This window comes from Leucoraja erinacea, chromosome 23 (genome assembly GCF_028641065.1).
Source record: "Leucoraja erinacea ecotype New England chromosome 23, Leri_hhj_1, whole genome shotgun sequence".
Classification (NCBI taxonomy): Eukaryota; Metazoa; Chordata; class Chondrichthyes; order Rajiformes; family Rajidae; genus Leucoraja; species Leucoraja erinaceus.
Genome location: NC_073399.1, coordinates 16,753,359 through 16,780,973, shown reverse-complemented (window position 1 = coordinate 16,780,973; position 27,615 = coordinate 16,753,359). Strand labels below are relative to the sequence as shown.

General features: G+C 39.1%; 1 protein-coding gene across 2 annotated transcripts in view; it reads right to left on the bottom strand.

Moving 5' to 3' along the window:
- Positions 1–27,615, bottom strand: part of nploc4 (NPL4 homolog, ubiquitin recognition factor) — a 45,490-nt gene that overhangs the window by 17,377 nt on the left and 498 nt on the right. The window contains exons 1-8 of one of the 2 annotated variants that reach the window (XM_055653974.1): positions 27,274–27,294; positions 19,073–19,153; positions 17,702–17,814; positions 15,684–15,875; positions 14,250–14,298; positions 9,289–9,383; positions 5,698–5,821; positions 1,629–1,808 (exon numbers count right to left, since the gene is read on the bottom strand). In XM_055653974.1, the coding sequence (XP_055509949.1) occupies positions 1,629–1,808; positions 5,698–5,821; positions 9,289–9,383; positions 14,250–14,298; positions 15,684–15,875; positions 17,702–17,814; positions 19,073–19,153; positions 27,274–27,279 (840 nt within the window). In that variant the 5' untranslated portion in view covers positions 27,280–27,294. Of the gene's footprint in view, positions 1–1,628; positions 1,809–5,697; positions 5,822–9,288; positions 9,384–14,249; positions 14,299–15,683; positions 15,876–17,701; positions 17,815–19,072; positions 19,154–27,273; positions 27,295–27,615 lie in introns of those variants that run through there. The other variant, XM_055653973.1, reaches the window with a different exon arrangement.

Here is a 27,615-nt window from a genome sequence, read left to right as displayed (position 1 = left end):
TCAGATTTTCTCGCTTATGTGATACGTTTAGCTCAGAAAAGCTTAATAACATCTTAATAGCATCTCCATAAACAAATATCTTGTTAAAAATAACATCTCACAAAAATATGCATATTAAATGTTCAATTGATTAAATAAACTGAATCAAATAAATAAGTGCACAACTAATAATGTAATTCTAGTGGATTAGAGTGCACAAATTAGCGGTGGGTATATGGAACGAGCTGCTAGTTGAGGCAGGTACAATCGCAACATTTGAAAGCTATTTGGACAGATACATGGATAAGAAAGGTTTAGAGATATGTTTCTGTGCACGTATATGTATGTACGTATATAAAATGAATCGCGTGTACGCTAAAATAGACTGAATTCCACGTGTTATGAACTTGCATGATAAAGTAATATTCAATATACTATCTACTGAGGAATACATTTACTGTTTGACATTAACATAACAATCTTACAAATCACAATTCAACAATTAGAAAAGATGATATGGGGCCATCTAGTGGATTTATTGAACAATTGGAAAGAATAATATATATATATTTTTATTGGTAGCAGTAGTGCCATGAGGAAATTTGATTTTAGTTATGTTACTTAAAATACCAGGTTACAGGTCCGACGCAGTAGTGATTTGCAGCAGTTCAGAATTCATAACATGCAGAGTTTTTTTTCCTAGAGTAGTCCGAACCAGAGGACATAAGTTTAGGATGAGAGGAGCAAGATTTGGTGGGAACCCGAGGGGCAACTTTTTCCACACAGGTATATGGGTATATGGAACGAGCTACCAGAGGCAGGTACTATGACAACACTTAAAAGATATTTAGATAGGTACATTGTCAGGAGACGTTTAGAGATCGTTATGGGGCAAACACAGACAGATGGGACCAGTGTAGATGGGGCATCTTGGTCAGCATGGGTAAATTGGGTTGAAGGGAACATTTTCATGGTGTATGACTTCATATAGTTGTTTTCAACATAAATTAACATTATAGCATTCTACAAAAAAATACATGCGTTCAAATCTTCTCAAGCTTCCTACCATAAAAGCTCAATGGAAGTAAACACAAACTAAATAATCAGACATATTATCAGGAAATGTGTGTAAGAAAGAACTGCAGATTCTGGTTTAAATCGAAGGCAGACACAAAATGCTGGAGTAACTCAGCGGGACAGGCAACATCTCTGGAGAAAAGGAATGGGTGACATCACCTGTTCCTTCTCTCCAGAGATGCTGCCGAGCCGGCTGAGTTACTCCAGCATTTTGTGTCTATCAGGAAATGTGTGCCTGATTCTCAGACTCAGCCTATATAAAGTGGACAATCGACATTCTTATTAATTTATATTTTCCAAATTACAGGAATTTGCCATCTTTTTTCTGCATCTTTAATGATCATTCCACCAGAAAAGTGCATATTTTTTCCATTCCTTGTATGTATTACAACCTAGTGTGAGGGATAGTGCTGGTGCACGGAGATCGCGGGTCGGCATGGACTCTGTGGGCTGAAGGACCTAGTTCCACGCTGTACCTCTCTAAACTAAACTAAAAGTTGGTACAAAAAGTTGGTACAAAAAGTTCCAAATACGTCACCTCTATTATTAACGTGCAAAGATATATTTCTGACCTGTGGGGGTTCATAAATGGCAGCAACCTCGGCTCGGATACCTAGAGGAATGTCCGTGTGTTCAGTATATCGACCATAAAGGAATCCAAGCCGCTGGTTCCCTGTCTGACGCCAAAAGTTGAGGAATCGGTCAGCGATGGTATGGTTCTCAAACATTATGTTATCCACATGCCTGTATTTCTGTTCAAAAAAACAAATACATTTTCTAATTGGTTAAGACCGTTAGCAATCAAAGTTGATGCTCATTTCAAAATGTACAAATATGCTTTAGAAATTGATAATAATTGATAAAAAGCCTGGCATCAGCCCTTGAGAACAGGCGGTGTGCGACCAACTCCTTGCCTCCGAGAGCAAGCAACCCCCCCCCCCCCTCCTTAGGGCAACAACCTTTGTCCGAGGACAGAAAACATCTAAACATCCTTCCACCAGATCAGAAGAAGGAAACCTATGCAGGGCCCGTGACTGGAGGATGCTGGCGGACATCGGCCGACAACTAGTTTTTCCACCTGAAATTGCTTCCACCAACCTCAGGCCAGACTTGGTGTTCTGGTCCCCTTCACAGAAGACTGCTTACATCATAGAGCTCACAGTTCCATGGGAGAACTGTGTTGAGGAGGCCTATGAGCGTAAGAAGCTGCGCTACGGAGAGCTTGCAGCAGAGGCAACGCAGCGTGGCTGGAACACCAAAGTCTATCCAGTTGAAGTGGGATGCAGAGGATTTGTTGCGTCATCTACAATCAGACTGCTGAAGGAGCTTGGAATCCACGGTCAGGCTCTGCGGAAGACCATAAGATCACTCTCAGAGGCGGCTGAAAGAAGCAGCCGGTGGATTTGGCTCAAGCGGAAAGACCCATGCTGGGCCCCAAGTACGTCAGGGTGAATCTTTGGGATGGTTTGACACGGGACACGCGCTGAGGGCTGATCATCCTGCAGCGGGCCGCCCTTGCGGAGGGTGTATAGTGTTAAAAGGCCGAAACACCCAGTGATGCAAGGGTACACTACTGATGATGTGTCCTGTGCCCAACTATCCTAAAGGTTACACAGGCCAAGATATGTGTATCACCCCCCCGCCCCCCACCGATGTTGAGCGTCTACCACTCTCAACAATCAACGGATGTCGTGAAATGCTCCCCACCTATTGGCACAAGGGACTTTTAACATCTAGTCCTGTGTATTTGATTCTGCTTCTATGACCTTCAATCATTTTAATCACAATTTTCCACAACAGCAAAGGTAATTTTTCACAAAAAATATTTTGATCATAGAATTATATTGCTTTGTGTAAGCCAATAGTGATCTGAATGTGGTATCAAAAGACTGAAAAAAGCAAGCTATTTTTCTTGGTTGGAAACTCATTTAAAGTGGACATGGATCTTAAGAGCAGATTTAGGTCAGGTAGTAATGAAATGAGAAAAAACACATACAAACTGGAAAGATGGAACTCAATTCAGCAAAATTTGATCCAGGATCAGTTAAAATTCGAGCAAAGTGATGTTTTTTGAACTTTTGCAGCAAAGGCATTAAAGAACGTGGATTTGAAAAAGGCGTTGTGTTATAATATCATGACCAAATTGAGTGATTGAGCAGGCTAGGATTTATTTGGCTTTTTCCAGTGCTTATGTTCATTCCAATTACAGCAAGTTTTATAGCAGATCTTCACTAGGGCTGCAATAAGCTAAGGGACCCCGAACGTAACTGGAGGTTACGGGGAGATCTAATTTATATTACTAAAAGTCTGATTTTGACCGCTTTTGGCCCACTGTGCTGCGATTTCCGAGATAACGCCGCCACTTTTTAACGCCATTTTTGGCCCACTCGCTCAAAGCCCCCCACCGTCTTCCGGGACCAGAGGATTTTTCCCATCGATGAAAAATCAGAGATATATTAATGTTTTAAAAAAAATCCCCATTCTCTCTCTGCTGCTCCCGCTGGCGGCAAGGGGGAGGGACTATAAAACCCTGAAGTGTCGTGCCTCACTCAATCTCTGCCAGACCCAGGAAGCGAGAGGGTCACGGCTCTCCGAGCTGTGAATAACACTGAACGCACATCTACTCCACGGTGAGTCCCCTCGAAGTGGCTGCTGCCAAATTGTTTGCCATTTTATTTTTAAAGTTTGTGTTCACAAAATGAATTTTGGTTGTCAGGTGGCTGCTGCCCAATTGTTTGCCTCGCCTTTTTAAAAAGGTTTGTGTTCACAAAATGAATTTTGGTTGTCGGGTGGCTGCAGCCAAATTGTTTGCCTTGGCTTTTAAAATTGTTGCAACAGTTGGCTGCCAGCCCAAGAATCCATTTGGCCCACAATGTCCATACTAGCCCTCTGGAAACCAGTACCTTCGGCCCGCAACGCCCATACTAGCGTAGCAGACGGCTCCCCCACTGGCGAGAAATATTGGAATTGGTGGAGAGGCGGAATATTGCGTTGGTGACCAGCCCTCCCGTGTGATGCTGGGACCCAACGGGTCCCACTTAGTCTAGTAAGTATACAAAATTACAAGAAGCATAGATTGGGTCGTGTCAGAACATCTTTCCCAGGATGGCAAAAAAAAAAAATCAAATACTAGGGGCATAGCTGTGTTGAGAGGGGCAACGTTTCAAAGGAGATTTGTGGGGCAATTCATTTTACACTTTACTACACAGAATTTGGTGAGATGCCTAGATTATGCTGGCTGGGTTAGTGATAGTGGCATCCAAGAGGCCTTTGGATACGCATATAGATATGCAGGGAATGGAGTTGTGGATGATGCGCAGGTAGATGAGAGGTGGTCTTGGCATCATGTTCGGCAGGGTCATTGTGGGCCAAAGGGCCTGTTCTTGTGCTGTACTGTTCTATGTAACAGTGCCACAAGGAGAAAAAAACCCAATAGATATGGGCTCAGCTATGATTCCTCAGCAATAGTTTAATTCACCTCCATACCGATAAAATCATTGCCATATTCATATATTTGCTTTGGTTCCTGGTGGAGTACGCTGTATCTTATCCCTATCACCTCCTCTGGCCCCTCAACCATGAGGTCTTGGCCTCCTCCCAATCTGCCTTGATTTTAACCACTGCAATAATGCTTTTATTTCCATAGTGCCCAACATTCACTCTGTTTCCATCTCGCGACATCATTCAGGGACATAACTTTACATATATCACTTCAACCAAACTATTTGTCCCAATATCCCCAGACTTTGATGGACTTGGGTTCCATTCACATGTTGAAGTTGGTGCATAATTCCCAGGTGTTATTTAAAGTATTGCAGATATCAAACACAATTTGACAAGCCATAGAACTACCAGATAAGTAATCTGCAATCAAAGAGATGGGTTTTAATGAGCATTCTGAAAGTGACTACAAGATAAGACAAATAGATGTGGGAGGGAATTCCATAAACTAGGATATAGATAACTGAAGGCAAGCCACCAAAAACAGAGGCCCAAGATAAATCTGCAACAAGAGGATTTGTTATTTTTTCTTGTGAACAAATAGAATGCCTTTAAAAAAAAAAATTAAAAAAAATTGAATTGTCATTCAAACAAATAAAAGTTTGAACAAAATTTCGCTCAAAAAAAATATATAGTAAAGACTAAAGAGAATCGAAATAGATTGTACTCTTGTTAATTAATTTTAAATAAATTTTACAAAAGACACAAAATGCTGGAGTCTCAGCGAGTCAGGAGGCATCCCTGAAGAAAATTTAGCGTCTTTCCTTGGTAAACAAGCATCTGCAGTTCCTCGTTTCTTCAATTAATCTTAGTTTGAAAATGCAAATTATCCAATTGTTTACCCAGTATTTTACTCTAATTGGAAACAGGCAACTGTATATGAAAAGTATTTAGACATTTCCTTTATAAACAAGCCACACACCTGTTAAGCAGGATGGCAAAAGTCTTGTCGTACTTGGATTGAAATCAGTCAGAAGAATATTCTAAAAGTCTGGTACTGCCTCAGCATCATGCCATTTTATTTTTTAACACATCATTCATTATACACTTAACTATTCAACACACCCAAATCAACATGGTTTCTAAATGCGCTTTCAACCCACTCCAAAATATTCAACATATTTATCAATCCATACTTGCCTGTCTGTTAAGTGTTATGGCACTTGGTTGGCACTTTGTACAAATTCCATCAGGCCATGGAGGATGCCCTTCACAACCAGATTTGATTTTGCAACTTATATTTTCCAAAGCAACAAACTTGCCTCTGGGTAGAAGAAGAAACCAAATTAAACCTTTCAATTTTTTTTGCAAGGCTGGGTAAATCCAGAAATGCAAATCCTGGTGGAACATTGAATATTAATTGAAGCAGAACTATTAGCAATGCAAATCATACTTAGTAATGATTAAACCTTTTTCTTTTTACATCAATCTTCAGAGGAGAATGATGCAAATACTAAAACAGTGAGGCTCACTTCAAATTACAGAAGAACCAGTAATCCCGACCGCAAGGCACAACGTATTAAAGACACTCAGAACTAAAAGGTGAACAAAATGGCTTGCACACAAGTGATGCAAAGGAAATGGCTGCAAAGATAAGTGATTCAATTCTTGATTCAATTTTTTCAGGACTTGCAAAATACAGGAACTGTATCAAAACAATTGGAAAACGACCAATGTGACTCAATAGCTCTAAGTGGTAGGAAGATGGATGGCAGGATACTACAGGCCAGTTGGTTTAACATCTAATGTTGGCCAGATGCTAGAGTCAACAATCAAATAGGAAATAACTAATTATTTAGGAAAGCAGAATATAATGAAACCTGGTTAGCATGGATTGAATAAAGTTAAATAATGTTTGACAAATTGGCTCCAATCCTCTGAGGATGTAACAGGTAGAATTTATGGAGGGGAACATATTGATGTAGTGGATTTAGATTTTCAAAAGGCTTTTGATTAGGTGCCTCGTAGATTAATAACCCAGAGATACTGGAGGAATTGCGTAGGCATACATTGAAATTCTCCCCACTGGATTGCAACCTTGTCGTGGTCAGGAGCTTGTGCGTCTCAGTGACCCCTGGAGCTATGCCAGCAGGAGATTCATCTCCTGTTAGGGTCTCCCATGCTGGACAGGTTGAAGGGTAGAGGCGAGATGAAGAGCGATCCACTGGTCCTCCAGTTTGGAGGTTGAACACCAACCTCCCTTTTTTCTCAATGATGTTCCAAACAGTTGATTTTGGTAAGCCTAATGTTTGGCCAATATCTCCAACAGTTTTATTCTTGTTTCTCATTCTGATAAAGGTTTCTTAGACTTTCATTGGCACAACTTGGTCCTCATGTTCATAAACAGCAATAAAAGTTTCCAAAGGTGATGGAAAGACTGGAGGAAAGACTAGGTGCTGAGACCTCTCTTATACCTGCATTAAGGAGGCAATTAAACACACCTGAGCAATTACAAACGCCTGTGCGTCCCAAACATTACGGTGCCCTGAAATGGGGGGGGGGACTATGTATAAATTGACCTTTAATAAAATCTGACAATGTGCACTTTAACCACATACAATGTTTTTCTATTACAAATCTTAAATTGTGGAGTACAGAGGTAAATAAATAAATGTTTGTCCCAAACATTATGGGGGGCACTGTAGTTGTATTGGAAGCACTCCAAAATAGATTCACTGGGATTATTTCTGGAATGAGAGTGTTTTTTTATCAAGAAAGGTAAGGCAGTTTGGGTTTCTGATCATTGGAATTTAGAAGATTGAGGAGCAACTTAATTGAAACGTTTATGATCACAAGGGTGATTGATAGGGTAAACATTGGAAGGTTTCCACGAGTGCGAAATTCACGAACAAGGGACAAGGCTACAAAATAAGGAGCCTATTATTTAAACCAATAGACAATAGACAAATAGGTGCAAGAGTAGGCCATTCGAGCCAGCACAGCCATTCAATGTGATCATGTCTGATCATCCACAATCAGTACCCCGTTCCTGCCTTCTCCCCATATCCCCCGAGTCCGCTATCTTTAAGAGCCCTATCAAGCTCTCTCTTGAAAGTATCCAGAGAACTGGCCTCCACCACCCTCTGAGGCAGGGAACTCCACAGACTCACAACTCTCTGTGTGAAAAGTGTTTCCCCGTCTCCGTTTTAAATGGCTTACCCCTTATTCTTAAACTGTGGCCCTGGACTCCCCCAGCATCAGGCGTGCCTCAAGCGTGTCCAAACCCTTAATAATCTTATATGTTTCAATAAGATTCCCTCTCATCCTTCTAAATTCCGGAGTATACAAGCCCAGCCACTTCATTCTCTCAGCATATGACAGTCCCGCCATCCCATGAATTAACCTTGTGAACCTACGCTGCACTCCCTCAATAGCAAACCAGAGGTGCATAATTTTTTTTTCTGAGGGTTGTGAGTTTGGAATTCCAAGGGTGGTGGAGACCAGATCGTCAGATGCATTGAAGGTGGAGATTGATATATATTTGAAAGGAAGATGGAGAATTTGAAGGTTATGGGGAACTGTAGAGGAATTGAAGCCATGATCATATTGAATGACAGGGGAGGCTTGAAAGGCTAGTGGCCTACTCCTACTCCTGCTCCTATTTTCTAGTGTCCTGTATTAACTCTATGGTGCTGCAAATAAGAAATTATTTTAAAGATTGGATTTTTTTTTAATTATCTGAATATAAATCTTGTCAAGTCATCAGAAAATCCAATGTAATAAACAAAGAAACGTGGGTGGCACAGTGGCACAGCAGTAGAGTTGCTGCCTTACAGAACCTGCAGCGCCAGAGACCTGGGTTTGATCCCGACTAGGCGTGCTGTGTGTATGGAATTTGTACATTCCCCCCCATGACCGCATTGGTTTTCTCCTAGATTTTCTGTTTCCTCCCACACTCCAAAGATGTACAGGTTTGTAGGTTGATTGGCTTGGGTTTGTATACTTAGTATGTGTAAAAATGTCACATAGTGTGTCGGCTTTTATTAATGTGCGGGGATCGCTAGTCAGTGTGGACTCGGTGGCTGAAGGGTCCGTTTCTGTGCTGTATCTCTAAACTAAAAAGTACCTGGTTACTTTAAAAATTGCTACAAATTAATATTTTAGGACTTGGTTGTCAAGGTGCTTCTGGAGCTAGCACATATGATGGGCAAGCCCATGTATTCATTTTGTTCAGTGGCTTTACTGGGAATGTCTCGTGTTTGAGGATGCAAAGAAATGAAATACACTAAAATAAAATGTAAGTGTAAGGTGGGGGTTTAACCAGGCAGCAGCTGATTCACACAAAGCAGTCTGTAGTGGATTTGCTAATCGAAGGGTGTGGTAGAGACACAATAAACTGTCTCAAATGAAACTACATTTTCAGAGGAAGAAAGAAGCAAACAGAAGTAAGTTTTTGGCTAGCGCCACAGTACGATTCAAATGTGAAAATGTGTGATATTAAAATTTTAGAATCTTCTTTAAATATACACGGAAATTAGAGAATTTGTACAGTTTTTTACGGTTGCTTAAATGGTCATATAGACTAGAAGCAGAAGGCTACCCAGTTCCTCTTATCTGCTCCACCATTTAATATGGCCACCATCTATCTGATCATAACCCAATTTGTACAAAAAGATTACTGTACAGTATAGTAACTAACAAAACCTTAACAGATCCTATGAGATGGAGCGGACAAAGTAAAATTAATAACTAGTCAGATTTCTAATAGACACTTCTCCAAAGAATACTTACTTATCAGCACCACCAGTCAGTTTCCGGATGTATGCATGAAATGACATGTGTTTAACTGGTGGGTCCAAGTGATTGAGATAGTCTTCATCAAAAGGCTAAAATAATATAAAATTGACAAGCATAACTAGAGATTACCTTTTGCATTATTTGTGTAAACATAATAAATCAGTACATGAACTCTAATAAAGTGATTAATACGTGGCGTGATGTTGAATGAACAGATTAATTACTAATATTGTTATTAATATTAGTTAACACTATTTCTTGTGTTAGGTACTCACTAAATAGTAAGTGTGCAACTATTTACTGCTCATCCAGTAAAATACAACTTTTGGGTTTAATGGAATAATCCGGATTCTTAGCGTTCCAAATTCCCATTGCTTGCTATTTGGCATTTCAAAAGTAACCAACTCAAAATTAATATAAAGAAAATATCGTAAGATATCCCTTGAATTATAATCCAGACCGATACCCCTCCATTAACCTATATTATTAAACCAAACCAGCAGAGTTGCTCGCTACGCAGATTACCTGGTAAATACAATCACAAACTTCTGGGGATGGCTTGTAAATTGGGAAAGTTGTCCCAAAGACTAGTATGCAACAGCTTGGCAAGATCATGCTCACAATTAAAACTTGCAGTCAATACAACCAACTCCATCAGCAGGATAGACCCACTAGAGATGACACCTCACTAATACCAAGGCAGAAAGCTGCCTCCTGTTACTATCTACCCTCCCACCAAAACTGATCAATCAGTGCCCCTCCATGCTTGAATAACATCTGGAAGATGCACCGAAAGTAGAAAGGGCAGTGAATGTACATTGGGTGGAGGACTTCAATGGCCATTATCTAAACTAGGTTGGTAACTCCAGATACAAATGCCAGATGGGTGGCGAGTACAGTTAATTGATACGAGAGATAAATCTACTTGGCCTTGTCTTGCCACTCTACCATCTTTGGCACATTCATTTTTCTGAGAGCATTCGAAGTGCCTATTGTACAGTCCTCATGGATATAAAACTACTGCACACCAAGTACACCATCCGTTGTGCTAGGGGCACTACAATTGTACTAAGAAGGATATGGCACATATCAAGCCAAGAAGCACATGGGAAGCTTGCCCTCCACATTACCAAACAGGATTTTGTGCAACAAATTGATAATTGCTGGGTCTAGATCAGCGTTTCTCAACCGGGGTTCCCCAGAATGCTAGGGGTCTGCAAGAGGTCGCCAGGGGTTCCGAGAGAAATAGTGATAAATAGGCTAATCATATGTAAATGCATTTTTGAGTAATTTGTGTTTAATTTCATATTCGTCATTTTATTATACACGTAGGGCATATTCTTGGAAAATTCTTGGGTATTTAGCGACATCTATATGGCGCCAGTGTGAAACGGCCTTTAGTGGTCAGTGGACAGGATCTGTACGTGATGGATGTGTGTATCATCAAGTGACTCACTCAAGTACAGACGCATGCACGGCCTCCATCAGTCCTGTCTGTGCTTCCTGGCGTGCAGGTACAGTCCCTCATTCACCCACGTTATTTAGTAATTTTTACCCATCATTTAGGGATGTTACATGAATTTTAAGAATTTAAGTATGTTTATGTTTTTTTTTGTTAGTTTATCAAAAGTTTATTTATGTATGTTTTTGTTAGTTTAGGAAAAGTTAGTGTGTTGTTTTCTCTCACTCTCTCTCTTTTTCAAGGTGAGTTCTGTTTGCCTTTATTTGTTTCATTTTGAACAAGCAGTTTGATTTCAATTTTTTTTTTGCATTGTCAATAAACTTGAGAAAAACGCGTTATTTTTTGCTTAAACCAGTTATCAGAAAAATATATTATGTTTGCCTTATGAACTTTAAGTATATAAAAGAGAAAGAAAGAGATTAATAAAGATATATAATAATTTTTATGTAGGGGTTCCCCGAGACATGAAAATGATTTCAAGGGTTCCCTAAAGGTAAAAAGGTTGAGAAACGATCATGAAACCCATTTCCCAAAAGCATTGAGAGCACCTTCATCAGAAGCTCACATGTTCAAAGTAGTAGCTCACCAGCACCTACTCAAATGGAATCAGGGATGCTCACCTTTTTAGCACTGCTCAGATCCAGGAAAAGATCTCCCAAAAAACAGCAGCTTCCTAATGGGGCCAAATCGGAGACATTGTGGCATTTTTCAACGCCAATAACATCACGTGGTAGAAACCATACAAGCTCATTCACAGAAAAGCTTTGATAGCCGATATGCCTATGAAAATCTAGTCTTTCTCCATCAGGGTCAAGTATGATCTAACAATGCAGCTGTAAACAAACACAGCCATTCACATATGCAGGGGGAACTTAATGGGGACTTTTGCAAAACAGTTACAAGCAATTTGTGCTCAAAACGTTCATCGTTTTTTGGGAACTTGCAATGATCTGCCTCACTTGTTTTACATGCAAAACAATGAATGGGACAGTATGTGACTGCATCAAAAAAAACATTTCATCTCATGACAATTTCAAATCACAATCTTTCAACAACCCCAAGAGAAAAAAAATATTTTCCAAGTTAATCCATCAACATCCTTTATAAATGGAAAACACTCCATTACAATTCCTTTTGGCCTTTCTGCCCCAATGAAAATAAAGAGACGCAGAAACGTAACTATATTTCCCCATTGTTGGCAACGTCTTAGCAAATCTTCATGGTACTCTCTTTGGGTTTATCTCCCTTCCTACAAATTGGCTAGCAAAGCTGCAAACATGCCCAAATAATTGCTTGTACATCTACTCATTTTAATTATGTCCTTTCCTACCTACCTTTTCAAAGGCATACGATTTGGAACAGCTAGATGCCTCTGCTTATGCACAATGACTACATTTGCAATGAATATATTCTCCCATTCCTTAGTTGCACCAACAAAATGATATTCCACACTGGCTGAAGTATGCCTCTGTTCAAGTTCACAATTGACACCTTCGCCAATTCAAAAAATCGAATTGCATTAGATCGCATGTTTAGTAAAATTTTAAAGTATTCTGTCATAACTATCGCTGACTCTAAAATGTATAAGTGTTGATTGTAAAATCTAAATATTTCAACGTATAATGCATTTTCTTTTTATTAAAAAATGCGACATGTCAGCTTCCACTTCAATTTAAGTGCATGTTTTAATTCAAGCTTTAGTCTCTAAAATGTTTACATACGGGATATATATCTCTGGAATAACTGAACATCAATGGGTCGGGTGCTTATGATGGAAGGTTTTTTTTTCCCTTTTCAACCCTGGGCCGACTGTGTGCTGCCAGTATTTCTTGTTACAACATTCGACACTTAGCATTTATCCTGCAAACCATTAGCCTGAATCTGCCCTCAGAATTCTTGTTTCTATTAAACATTCTTCTGCCCATCCCATGCCTTTTAATTATCTACAGGTTTTTGTATCAGTAGATACTTCTTCATCCATAACTGCCCTCCTCATCTTCCGGTATCTTCCCACAGAGCTTCTTTTGTTAATTTTTGGACTAGATACATTAAAGCCATTATTGAGTTTAGACAATGACATGATTTCTATTCAATTGTATCATTTTCTCATTTTCTTTCCCTTTACAGGGGTCTCTTTTGGTAAATTTCACCCATTTTCCCCTTTTCTGTCCTACTTTCTTGTCGAAGCCATTTTCAAAAAGATTGGTAGGGTCCACAGTAAAGATATTTAGAAGCAATTACAAACCATTTTCTGGTCGAAACCAGGCAGCATATTACATGGACTAAAGTTAAAGAATGGGTTAACAACTTATTATACATTGCTCTTATCTGCATTGAAAACAAATGGAAAGCTGAAATGTTACACCAGGAGATGTTAACAATACAAGTGGTAAATGGAATTTTGCTTAAAGTATCTTGGAAACAATGTAAATTGCAAGCTACATCATTGGCAGGCACAGTAGCAAAGACTGCATTAACAGCTTACTGAATTATACATCAAAATCAATTGTTCTCCAAATTCCATTATCACAAACTACAAGACTAATATGATGGCATCAACAACCTTAAGAGAGATTGATTTTTGTTCTAAACTGACAGCATTAGTCTGTCTGCTACTCTCCCAGAAACACAAGAAATCGATTGGAAAAGGAGACAGTTAAGTGTATGATAACTGAGAACCAAAAGCACAAAACGCACACCACTCAAAAGTGTTTTACAGTTGTTTAGCTAGCATAAAAATCACAGGATAAAAGGCAAGTCTGCAGAATAAAACTAATAAAATCCCCACTCTCCTTTCTAAAGGAAAACATAGACCTCAGGTAAGTGTTCACCCAGGTCCCAGACAACCCAGGTCATAATATCAATTAATCTTTAAGCCACCACCGAAAATAGCCAAATCAAAATGCTAATTTTATTAGCAGAAAGTGTTCTACAAAATGCCACATTTAAAATTTTATAACTTCTGCTGTGGATTTCAATACCAATTCAGGACTCATTATACTTCCTGCACAGTTGAAGAAGAATTAGTTAGGTTGTTAAGTAAAGTCTCTCAATGGTATTTATTGGAAAATGCTCAGAGAATGAACATTTAAGCATTATAGGGCAAAATTGAACTGAAAATGTTCAAATCTGTATTGCATAGATTAATTAATGTCCTTTTTGACCAAGAATTATTGAGGTAATCAACTTCAGAGGAATGATGGTCATGGCTTTCATTCAGATTCAGATTCAATTTAATTGTCATTGTCAGTGTACAGTACAGAGACAACGAAAGTTCATGAGGATATTTCCCTCAACTGTTTGCTTAAAGATTTTTATACAAAAATTGAATTTCACAAACGTTATTAGCACAGTTAAAAGTACTATATTAAGTCTGAAATGCTCCTGCCGTGTTGCAATTGCAAAAGTCCTGATCAATATTTTAAGATGCTTAAATATTCTGAAAAAGATACACTGCTCCCCAAATAGAATTACTGATAACTTTTCTTCTTACCTCTAATGGTACACAATGAACACATTTACCCAGTGCACCATGCCGACACCTAAAGAAGCATAAATTAGAAATTTAACAAAACTTATAAGGCACAATTTGATTTGTGCAAGAAACATAACATTACTGCTATCATTTTACAATTTGACTTTAGGATTTTAACACAAGTACTGGCTTTCTTTCTTTTGCAGAGACTTAATTATCTGGGGTAAAACAGTAAATAAGGCAGATTAATTAAATTGGCTAACTTTTACAGAGTTAATCAATCAAGAAAATCCTTCTATAACCAGGTGCAGGGGATAGATTAGCAAAGTTCATAATACTGGACTCGCATTCAGAGTCTTGGACCATCGAGCATAACCTTGGATCAAACAAAATGGTAAAATGTGAAAGATAAATTCAAGCAATTAAATCAGGAAATCATAAGTTAATTGTAATAACTAGACTGTCATTAAAGTCTTTAAAAGGATGCAAACCTGCCACCCTCATCTACTTTGAATATACGACTTCAAACTCAACAGGCTCCTCAATTCAGGAGCAATTATTGCTGGTCCAGAAATACTGACATTGTCTATAACATCCACATTCCATAAACAAATAAGTAAAAAAAGACAAAGATATTCAATTCCTCAAAAATTATAAGCTTTAAAACATGACAGATGCCAACATCCCCCTAATTGAATAAATTAATACCTCAGTCTTCAACTTATTTTGCCTTAGTCAATGGTTAGACGGAAAAAAATGAAAGTGCAGGACATGAAATATAAACTGGACTTAGCAGCAGTGCTACTAAACCTAGTTTATATTTCATATCACACACTTTTGATGTTTTTCCAACAATGCAATTTAAACAAACTAATCTAATATTTTTTAAAGTTAGGGGGTTGCAAGCAGAACATGGTGATCTCACAGAGCTTTCAACACATGTTTACCAAATGGATAGGAAATGATTAGAGGGATAAGGGCCAAATGGGATTAACTTAGATAGGGGATCTTGGTCAGCATGGACAAGTTGGGCCAAAAGTCCTGCTTCCATGCTGTTTGACATTTAACAAAAAACAAGCTTATGCTCTGTTATTGTGCCAAAACATTGAGTACTGATTAGTCAGTGGCAAAGAATAAGAAATGCAGGATGAAGCAAGAAGATTTGTGCAAAATCCTCGTTTCAAGGACGGATTTAAAACACTTAGTAATTTCCTTGCAGAAGTTAGCCAATTCTTCGTAGTGTGAATATTGTTCAAGGAGGAAAGGGAGAGAATAATTTAAAAAGAGAGCACATAAATCCCAGCTGCTTAAGTCTTGGGTACAGAAGCTATTCATTGTTGCTAGAGCACTTCCAGCTTATGAAATTTAAAAAGTTAAAATCAAAATTTATTATATCCTGTTAGTATTTTTAAATTAATGCTATTCAATAGATTGCTGTTCAAAAAATCTTACTGTTGATGGTCCCTGTTTCTATAAATCTTTCCATCTTGCTTGTTTAAATACTGGTCAATTTCATCCTCCACAATATTGATTGTAGATGGGGTTAAAACCCGTTGCCCTCCATGAGCCTGAGACAAAGTCTCCATGACCTGAGTAGAAGTCCCAGCATCATTTGATGGAAAAAGGTACAGCAAGTCGCCATGTCTAAGGAAAAAATATTATAATAATTAATGAAATCAGGCACAGATATTCACATTACAACTGCACTTTTAAAAACATTCCTATTGACAAAGAAAAACTTTATGATACTTTAGTAAACCCGAACTTCCCTTCAAAGAGAGTCATACAGCATGGAAACAGATTCTTCGGCCCAACTTGCTCATGCCGTCCAAGATGCCTCATCTGCACTAGTCTTACCTGCCCGCGTTTGGCCTGTATCCCTCCAAGCCTTTCCTATCCATGTACCTGTCCAAATGTCTTTTAAATGCTGTTATAATATCTGGTTCAATCACCTCCTCTGGCAGCTCGTTCCATGTGAAAAAGTTGACCCACAGATTCCTATTAAATCTTTCCCCTCTCCTCTTAAACCTACACCCTCTGGTTCTTGATTCACCTGCGAGATGCCCATGCACAGCATGCAATTTTTTATTTATCAGTAAAAGAAATATGGTTCAGAACACATGAACAAAAAACTTAATCAGACTTATGCTTTGGATCTACTTTTATTAGTATGCATAGTTAATTTGAAATGTTTGTGTTCATGTACTTTTAAAATACAGTTGATCAGGGTCACTTCATCTGATCATTATCCAGTGGCATGATTATCCAATGGAATTGTTTATATCGGGGGTCAAACATCAAGCCAGCTTGATGTAATGGCTTCCCAAATGGTAAAGAGTCCTAACTAATGCAACAATGGTTTAAATGACAAATAATTGTTGCATAATGGATAGGAAAGGTTAATAGGGATACGGGCCAAATGGGACTAGGTTAATTGGGGCCTATTGGTCGGCATGGATGTGCTGGGCTGAAGAGCCTACTTCCGTGCTGTATGACTCCATAACCATAATAATTATTCACATGAAGTCAAAATACTACAACCCTAATGTTCGATTTTCATTTCCCCACAAATGAAATGGATATTGATTTTATTGCATTGTCCCAGAAAATAGCAATAAATTTTGTACTAACTAAATATCAACTGCACTCACTCCTATTATAAGTAAATAAGTAGCCTACAATCAATTTCTTCATACAATAAAATAGTAGATATTTCCCATACGAGGATAGACATGGAAAAAACTATTCACCTATTCCATTAAGGCAACTTCAGTGAAGGAAAATCTGTGCAAGTGTAGACACAAAATGCTGATGTAACTCAGCGGGTCAGGCAGCATCACTGGAGAACATGGATAGGTGATAATTTTGGGTTGGAGCCCTTCTTCAGAATTATTGTATCAAGAATTCAAAATTCTTAAGTCTGAAGAAGTGTTGCGACCCAAAACCTCGCCTTTTCATGTTCTCCAGGGATGGTGCCCGAGTTACTCCAGCATTTTAGATCTATCTTTGGTATAAACCAGCATCTGCAGTTCCTTGTTATTACAAACCCATGCAAATGTCTCTTCCCCAATGCCAAAGTAATTTAACTTCCATCAAATCAATAATGCAGGCACTTAAAAAAATAAAAAAATAAATACATAAAGCATTGATTTTACTGAAATTATGGAAACAATATACAGAATTATTTCCATTATCTGTAAAATTGCCAACAAATTACTTTTTGTACAATGTTTCCTGAATAAGCAACCCATTTGGAACACTTTCTCAAAATCATGCTTGTAAAGTGTTTGTAAATTGCAATAAATCTAAGGGATAAATTGATCAGGAGTAACATGTCCATTTTAACACTGCTGTATTTTCATCATTAGTAATAAATATGTTTTAAAGTGTCACTTAATCATACATTTCTTTCCATGATCTTGATTGTCTGAAAAGTGCTAGAGGAAAAATGAGCAAAAACCAATACGCACTTGATTTTAAGCAAGGACATCGATTTATTCATTGTGGGGGAGATTTCTCCTGTTTTATTTCTGTTAAGATATACAGAAAAGCCATTGTTGGAACAGCCAAATTCCTTTGCAACCTGAAAACAAAATAACAGAATTAAATCACAATTCCAAAGCAAAAAAAAAAAAAATCATATTCTGATTAAATACTCAGCTACTGACCAACATTTATCTTTCTGCCACTTCGATAACAAAATTAGCAAATATCTTCAGCACTCTCTCAATCAATCTCACCCTTTTCTCCCCAGCTGAAACACTCAAACTTCATAGTAAGTAAATGCACACCTAGGCCAAAACTGCCTCCAACTCAGCTGACTAACTACAGCATTAGTAGTTTCTCCCTCCCACTCCCCCTCACCAGGGCCTACAGTTCAGGATTCAAAATATGGCAATTTCCATTATTTTAAAATATGAAACACAAAACAGGATCGGTGGCCGGAAAGCTGCTATCAGATAGAGTACTTACATCAAGGACAAAGTCATGGTCAATAAGGACTTGAAGATGATGACAAGTGCTGGAGTAACTTAGCAGGTCAGGCTGCATCTCTAGAAAACATGGATAGGTGACATTTCGGGTCGAGACCCTTCCTTAGAATGATTGTGGAGGGGGCAGGAAAGAGAAGAAAGCTGGAAGAGAGAAGGACAAAGCCTAGCAGGTAATATGATAATACGGGTGAAGAGGGCTTTCTGAAGGACTTTAAATGTTCCTTCTTGCAGCCACTGACTGGCTCTCTCCCTAGTTCATGGTCTGCCCTGGCACTCAAAGCTGAGCCCTTTACAGGCTTTAGAAGTGACTATTTACCAGTTGAAGTTTTACTTAAATAAATTGGAGAAGACTGTCGGTTACCATTTTAAGCCTAATAAAACTGCTGGTGTTACTCAGCGGGCCAGGTAACATCCAAGGTTACCATTTTTTGTGCAAGGCCAGATCTAGGTTTGATTACTGGTGGTTCCTCTCCCACAGAACTGTGGACATCAAGTAGAAGTTGATTTGCCATATTCCTTCATGCAAAAACTGAAGGTTCTTTTGATGGGAGCCAACATCCACTCTAACAAAAGATAGATATTTAAGAGAATTCAGGTCACCGTATTAGTTTCGGGAAACTAGATGAGCAGGAAAAAATTCACCTACCTTCCCCCTAACCCACCAAATACAAATTGTTTTTAAGCCTCTCTCCGAGATTACGGAGTTTTATGTTGGACAGACTGAAGAAACAGGATTCAGATCAATCGATCATTCAATTGACAACATCAATAAATACTTGTATAAAGCAAATAAAAAAACTAACATTTTCATTAACTGATAATTATGAAAATGCCAAAACAGCTGATTACCTTCTTCAATAATTGGGCTCCAGTTTCTCGTTTCCCCACATTAATCCGTTTCATGCCATGCGGTGACTGGATACGGACAATCTACAAAAAACAAATTAATACATTATGCATAATACATACAAAAATGACTAGACATTAAGATTTTTACTGGAATGACATGGGATCCTCCATGACATCCGTGATTAAACAGCAATTATAGCCATTCAATACAGTATTACAGATGACTTTATATAAAAATTATTTTCAGTTGAGATTTAAGATAGCTTAATAAAGGCCTGACAGTTAAAGTAACTACAGCTGAATTGACATCATACTGTTGGGTGTTTCTTATATATGACAACAGCAAGCATAGAGGGCGAAGGGGGGGGGGGGGGGGGGGGGGGAGGAGAAGATACACAGGTTCTTGCCGCAGGAGATTGCTGGTGGCTTCAACCCTTGTGGGGCCAGAAATTAATTTGCCGCAGCGTAGAGTCTAGTTTGCAGTGCTGCAAGATAAGCAGTATAACTACAACCAAAACTGTAGGTTAACTATTAATACCACAGAAACCACAAGCAGATGGATGCCATTTAGCAGAGTCTGTGAAATTCAGTTTTGCTTTAATAAAACGTAGGGCACATGAGCTTTATGACTTGCTGTTGTCTTATGCTTTTTCAGCATACAATTTTTAAAGACAAAGTGTAAAATGAATTCCCCGACTTACTAACTCAAAATCATCATAAAACAGCCACGTGCATTTGTGACGTGTTTATCCTGCTACCTAATGCTTAAATTATAGGCTCCCTTATATAAATTAATTATGTTTAAAGTATAGACTTCCTTATACAAAAGGAAAAGTAGAATTAATGATGTTTAAAGTATAGGCTTCCTGATATGAAAGGAAAAAAAAATATCACCTTCAATCTTAGGAATTCCAATTTGCTATAAAATCTACAAATATCATGTTGGTTCTTTTTGTTCCCCCGTCTTCAGTTATTCCCATGACAGTAGTAACAGTAGCAGGATCACGCCATGATGATATGTTCAATATTTAATTAGCTGAATTTCTTTGGTTGTACAGAAATTTACTTGGCCCCAGTTGTTTTCTAGTTAGAGCATGCTTACCAATTTGATGAGAAGTGATCGTCAGATTACTCCATAAATGGCGAGGAAAAACATTCACAAGATGCACATTACAGTTTATTTCAGCAGACATTACTTGTTACTTTTCATTCTACAGTTACTGTTCAGTTAATCTATCTCACAAATATAGCTATGCTGTCACAATATTTTTTTGTTTTAGTTTAGTGTAGAGATACAGCGTAGAAACAAGCTTTTCGGCCCACCACCGACCAGCGATCCCCACACTACCACTATCCTGCACACACTGGGACCATTTACACTTATACCAAGCCAATTAAGCTACAAACCTGTACGTCTTTTGCTTTATTTCATTGTTTAATGGAATGGATCCCACTGATTTTTTGGTGGCAATTCCAATTGGACTTTGCACATGCACTTTCAAGCACAGAAGCCTGGGATGCAAATGCAGATAGCACCATAGTTTTTCATAAGCTTCATCCCCATGTCCAGCGTTATGGGAATTCCTAGGCATTGCACTGGAAATATAGTCTCGCAGATGCAGCACAGTCAGATATGCCAGATCATGAGCCTCAAATTATGTCATCATGTATTTGAGGTCTACAGATATGAAACCTGAAAGAAATGACATTGCTTATTTAAGATTTTTAAAATATGTGTAAAATGATGTGGGATGAAGACAGAATGGATAGTGAGCTGCATTTGGAATATTGTGAGCAACTTTGGGCACCATATCTGAGGAAGGATGTGGTGGCTCTGGAGAGGGTCCAGCAGGAGGTTTACAAGAATGATCCATTTCTTTAGTCAGAGGGTGGTGTATCTGTGGAATTCTTTGCCACAGAAAGCTGTGGCGGCCAAGTCAGTGGATATTTTTAAGGCAAAGATAGATTCTTGATTAGTACAGGCATCAGAGGTTATGGGGAGAAGGCAGGAAAATGGGGTTAGGAGGGAGAGGTAGATCAGCCATTATTGAATGGCGGAGTAGACTATACGAGCCAAATGGCCAAATTCTACTCTTATTCCTTATCATTGGCAATCACTCGAAACGAGTATGACTGTCCTCTCCTCTCCATAGCATTGTGATGATGCCTGTGCGTGACTTTGTTTATCGTGGGGAGACTGGTACAGACAGCCACCACACGGTCCTTGACAGATCTGGGTCAGGATCCAGTGGCATGGCGTCCAAGACGACCGGGGACCATTTTCTGCTGCAGCCTTCATCCGCCTTTCCCAGCCGTTGTGACGCTCCACTAAAGTCAGCCATCATCCTCCGCCTGTTCCACCATTGAGGTCTTGGTTGGATTGCTCTTTGTCAGGGACCTCCCCCTCGACCTTACCGCCATGGGTGGCCCTACCAGGAGTAAAGCTCCACACGGCATCGCTCTCAGGATCTCAGGACCACACAAGCTACTCCACCACGACAAGGTGACAATCCATGGAGAATATGACCTCTCTTTGGAGGGGTCAAGGACACAAAGTCACAGGAAAAAGAATTAAGAGTGATATTAGAGAAACCATTTAATGCTCCATGGGTTGGAATCTGGAGATGCCGTCTGAACGACTGGATGAAACTCATTTTACACATTTCCATCAAATCTCACAGCAGCCTCATTTCCAGAGTAAGCTGTCCCAGACTCTCTATTCTATTCCTGAAGTTCCTCATGGCAAGAACTATGCTCCAAAATTATTTTGTGAACCCACTCTGAATAATATTTCTACAATATACCAACTAGAATTGCACAAAACACTCCAGTTGACGCAGTACAAATGTTTTAAAGATTCAGCACAACCTGCTTGTTGTAACACATTTTACCTCTATTGATTAAACTCAGAATAATGTCTGGCTTTTGACTGCGTTCTCAACCTCTTGTGTCACTTGCAACGTTTTATGCAGACATGTTCTCAGGTTCCTGTGTGATTGCACCTCTTTTGGAACAAAAGTCTTTATTCATGCTCCTTATTTTTCAGACCACAGTACAGCAATATATTTATCTGGATAAGTAGCTGCGTCTTACTCAAGAACTTCATTTTCTAAATATATTTAAAATAGAAAATAATTGAAATCATTATTACTTATGTTTAAATGCTCTGTATGTCAGAGATATTCAAAAGCTTTTGATGTTGTTTACAGCTTTCACGAATCACGACAGACAACGCTCTGGCCCCAGGTGCGGCAAAGGCAGGACCTATACAACATGTCACCTACAGCCCATCAGTTAGTCAGTCAGGCCCCTGGGCTCCACTGTAAAGATGGTTGGGGAAAAGGGCATTCTGCAACAGATCGAGATGCATGCAAGTGTATGCAGGTAGTGGCAAATGTAGGCAGCTGTCTACTCTCTGAACTCAGGAAGCTCATAAAGACACATGAAGACTGTCTAATCAATAGAGGATTGCTTGTTCCATTTTTGAAATGTGGCTGATCCTAACCAGCCATGTAACCAAGAACAGAAGTAGTAAAGGATCGTTTTGTGCATGAGGGATTGTGTTTCACAAATGTGATTGTTTTTTTTAAGAAGCTAGTGTAGGACCACAGATATAATCTACATGGCATTTACCAAGGCCCTCGATAAAGTTCCACACGGTAGACTACTCTAAAGGTTAGATTGTATGTGATCCAAGGAGAGCTAGCTAACTGGATACAGAATTGGCTTAAACAGAGGAAACAGAGGGTGGTTGTGGTAGGCTGTTTCTCAGGCCGGAGGCCTGTGACTAATGGTGGGCCTGAGGGATTGGTGCTGGCCCAGTGCTGTTTGTCATCCAAATCAATTATTTGGTTAAGAATTCACAAGGCATAAATAGTAAGTTTGTAGATGACACTAAAATAGGTGGCATCGTAGACAGGGAATGTGTTTATCAAAAACTACAGTGGGATCTTCATCAGCTGGGCAAGTAGGCTGAGAAATACAACATTTAGTTTAACTCAGATAAGTATAGGTGTTGCATTTTGGGAAGTCAAACCAGGGCAGAACCTTCAATGTGAATAGTAGGGCCCTGGCGAGTGTCGAAGAGCTGAGGCATCCATGAGTACTAACTAGTACATAGTTCCCTGAAAGTAGCATTGCTGGGAAATAGGATGATAACGAAGGGGTTTGAACCTGCTGCCTTTCATTAGTCAGGGTATTATAAAAGTTGGGACATTATCATACATTTGTTCATGACATTGGTGAGGCTGCATTGGCAGATTGTGTTCAGTTTTAGTCACTCTGCTATAGGAAAGATGCCATGAAGCTGGAATGAAAGATTTGACAGGGTGCGAGCTACAGGGAGAGGTTGAGCAGGCTGGAGTTTTATTCCTTGCAGTGAAAGTGGCTGAGGCGTGATCTTATGCAGGTGTATAAAAAATGAGGGGAATAATGTGGTGAATGTACAGAATCTGGATAGAGACAACAAAAACTTGAGGGCATTTGGTTTAAAGTGAGAGGGGAAAGATTTAATAGAAACCCAATGGGGCAACCTTTTCACACAGAGGATGCCGTGTATATGGAACAAGCTGCCAAATGAAGTAGTTGAGGCAGGAACATTAACAACATTTAAAAGACATTTAAAGAGGGATATGGGTCAGGCGTGAGTACCTGGGACAAGCTTGGATGAAACACCTTGAATTACATGAACAAGTTGGACAGAAGGGCCTGTTTCTGTCTTGTATGTCGCAGTACTAAAATATATATGACAAAACAACTAAGACAAAACCCAATATTTTTTTTTTGATTTTTGGCCAACTTAAAGAGTCAATTTTCCCCAATGTCAGAATTGTTAATACTAAATGTCTGACAACCACACTGACAAGCAGTTAAGAGCATCAGTGCAATTCAAATCACACATTGCACTATATTTCTATTAAAGGATACAATCTCCTCATCAATATTAAAGTGCAGATACACAGTATTTCTGAGACACTAATGGATGTGGGTACATGAAAAAGGAAGATCCAAACAGATAAGCACAATCATAGTCATACAGCACGGAGACAGACCCTTCAGTCCAACTCGTCCATGCCAACTAAGATGCCGCATCTAAGTTAGTCCCATTTGATCGCCACTCCGCAAAGCCTTTTCTATCCCCATGTACTTGTCCAAGTGTCTTTTAAATGTTGTTGTTATACATGCCTCAACTACCTCCTCTGGCAACTTATTTCATATACCGACCACCCTCTGGGTAAAAATTTGCCTGTCAGGACCCTATTAAATCTTTCCTCGCAATCCAAAAAACTTTATATTTGGTTCGGAGGATCAGGTGGAAAACATTAGAGAATCGGTACATGGGATACATACAACAAGGAACAGAAAGTTCTATGGTAGTAAATTACAGGCATACTAAAGCAACTTGGTCTGTTGATAAGACCACAATCAAATAAAAAATAAACTGTTACAAAGGTAAAACAATACTTGTGTGGAACTTAATTTTTTCTTAAGTAGGACACATTGGCAAAAAGTTTGGAGGGACAGTCTGTTGAAGAATTCAGAAGTTTATAGAATTATCTGGTTAGGGGATGTTTATTAAAATAAGAAGCAATCTTCGAAATGGAAAAAACATGTTCACAAGTTAAACTGTACAGATATTTTAAGGCTGTTAAAACCATCGGGTGTGGGGCATTCTGATCAATACCATTGAGGAAAATAGATGAATGTTTATGGCGATTTGATTGAAGCCTCCATAATGTGATCAGGGAAGACATTGGATGCCATCTCAGGTCTTATCATATCATTATGGGGGCAGACTTACCCCCATCCATATAAACGGGACTGAGGTGGAGCGCGTCTCCGACTACAAATTCCTCGGGGTACACATCTCGGAGGATCTGTCCTGGTCCCTCAACACCTCCAAGCTGATCAAAAAGGCGCAGCAGCGCCTTTACTTCCTGAGGAGGCTCAAGAAAGCTCACCTGTCCCCCCAGATCCTGACCAACTTTTACCACTGTACCATCGAAAGCATCCTGACCACCTGCTTCACGGTATGGTACAGCAGTTGCACCATAGCGGACAGGAAGGCACTACAACGGGTGGTGAAAACCGCTCAGTACATCATCGGTGCCCCGCTCCCTGCCATGGATGCCCTCCACCAAAAACGGTTTCTGAGACGGACCGGGAAGATCATCAAAGACCCCTCCCATCCCAACCATGGCTGTTTGCCCTCCTCCCATCAGGGAGGCGGTACAGGAGCCTCAGGTCTCGTACTAGTAGGATGAGCAACAGCTTCTACAACAACACTATCACATTGCTGAACTCGGCGTCCCGCCGATAGATTTCTCCAGTCTCTCCGTCCACATTGTTTGCTTATTCTGTATTTTTATTTCTATATTGCACTATTACTACGGACTGATGCTAAACTGCATTTCGTTGTACCCATAATTGTATCTGTGCAATGACATTAAAATTGAATTGAATTAGAGGTCACTCAATGCAGTCATTCATGTCACAGAATAACCTGTTGTTTGTGTATCCAGGCAGCAATCGCAAAACACTAACAGAAGATACATACTCTAGGTGCCTGGGTATCTTCTTTTGTGACGGATAGTGATAAACAGGTGAAAGAATCAACTAGGGAAGCAAATAATATGTTGGGCTTTATTGTTAGGTCGTGTTAGAATACTGCATTTGGAAAAGACTAGTATGTAATTTTGAGCCTTGTATCCAAGTAAATTAGACATCCAGTTGTAGCACATCTCAAATAATGGGATGAGGGTTTTGGGTATTGAAGTTCAATAGGTCTATAGATTGGACATCATCTTTTGAAAGGAGATTGGCCAGTTGGTATCACTATGAGGAGAAAAGTCAAGACCTATGTAGTAGAATTATCATAATTCTCTATCTAAAATTGCTACGCAGAGTTGCTAACTCAAAAGTTACCTCAGAGGAAGCTCAAACCTCCAAGCAACACCATAAGAAAGTATTTCCACAGATCGGATGAAAGTGCTGGAGTAACTCAGCAGGTCAAGCAGCATCTCCAGAGAACATGGATAGGTGATGTTTCAGGTCAGTATTCTTTTTCATGGTAATCTATTTCCACTGATAACTGGGTAAACCCATGTCCATTAACAATAGAGAAGTTGGATCAAAACTGGTGTAGTCACTGCAAAGAGTGATCTACATGCAAGTCAGGAAATAGTGTGCACTCCAACCTCTGTTGGGCAAATGGACCTGTAATCCCTGTGGAGCAGTTTTCCACTTGTGCAATAAGGGCCTGCTTCTACATTATTGCCAAGCACAAATGGCTTGACTGACTCTTGTGACAATAGTTTTATTTCTCCCCTAGAATACCTGACAGTGCAGATTAATGGAAACTACATTTGCTATTATACTAATTATGTCTGTCGTAGAGTTGGAATGCCCCAGTTTTACATTAGCCAGCTTCCCTTCTGAAACCTACAGTCCAATAAACATTTTTCTTTCATTGCTTTCTAAATTTCAGTTTGAACCAAAAAGTATAATTTTAAATAGGGAACCAATTTATATCCCAATGCAGAGTTCACACTTGAAACGTTAAATTTGTCTGTTGGTTTACAGATGTGAACCAATCTACTGAATGTTTACACCATCCCTTTTTTGAAGCCGACTTCCATCTAACTCCCTTGGTCTTATGACATCATCCAACTTCAACTACAAACCAGTTTTACTTTAAAATTTTAATTCCTTAAACCACTTTAACATCTGTTTGTCTTAGCCTGCAAGGATACACCGACAAAGATACAACAGCTTCCATACGCTAGGAGCATATTACAAAGTCGATTTTCGCAAGTTCATATTTGCCCTTTTCTTTAAAAAAAACAATGATTTTTTAAACTTAATCTCTCAGATTAATAATTTATACAAAATTATATTCTTGGCTACAAATATGCTGTGAAGTATTTTATATGCTGGATAATTAATTTTATGTTCAAGTTGGTGAGCACAATTTTCTATACTTCCTCAACTTCTTTTCAGTCTGCGTTCCAAATGCATAGGATGCCATCAGACCATTGTTTCTAACTAAAACCCTGTTATCCTTCCTTTGGTTTACTTGTTCAAACTACAATGGCATATTAAACCTTTGTCCCTGCCCAAAATTACAAACTCATGCTGAATTTGACCCCACAGGAGATACTAGCAACGCCAACTAATTAATTCACACCATTCTTCACACTCACCTCCATTCAAGCTGTGAAAACTTGAATTATAAAAAGGGATCAATGAAAGCAGTTGAATATTATTAAGCCTTTTTAACAAAAAGAGCCTGAAGAATGAATCTGAAAGCTACAGAATTGGTTACAAATGACTAATCTGTGTGGTGGATCTGGAAATAACATCTAGCAGTTTCACTGCATTTTGGGTCAAATCCCCCAAAGAAATAACGTAGGCAGAATGCACACAGACGTCCAATTCTTGCGTATCTCCAGCACTCCTTTCCACAGGACAGAAGAACTGTGAGAGTAAAAATAATGGTCAAAGGGCAGAAACAAAACAACTCGACAAGTAGGGTCCTTAGAGAT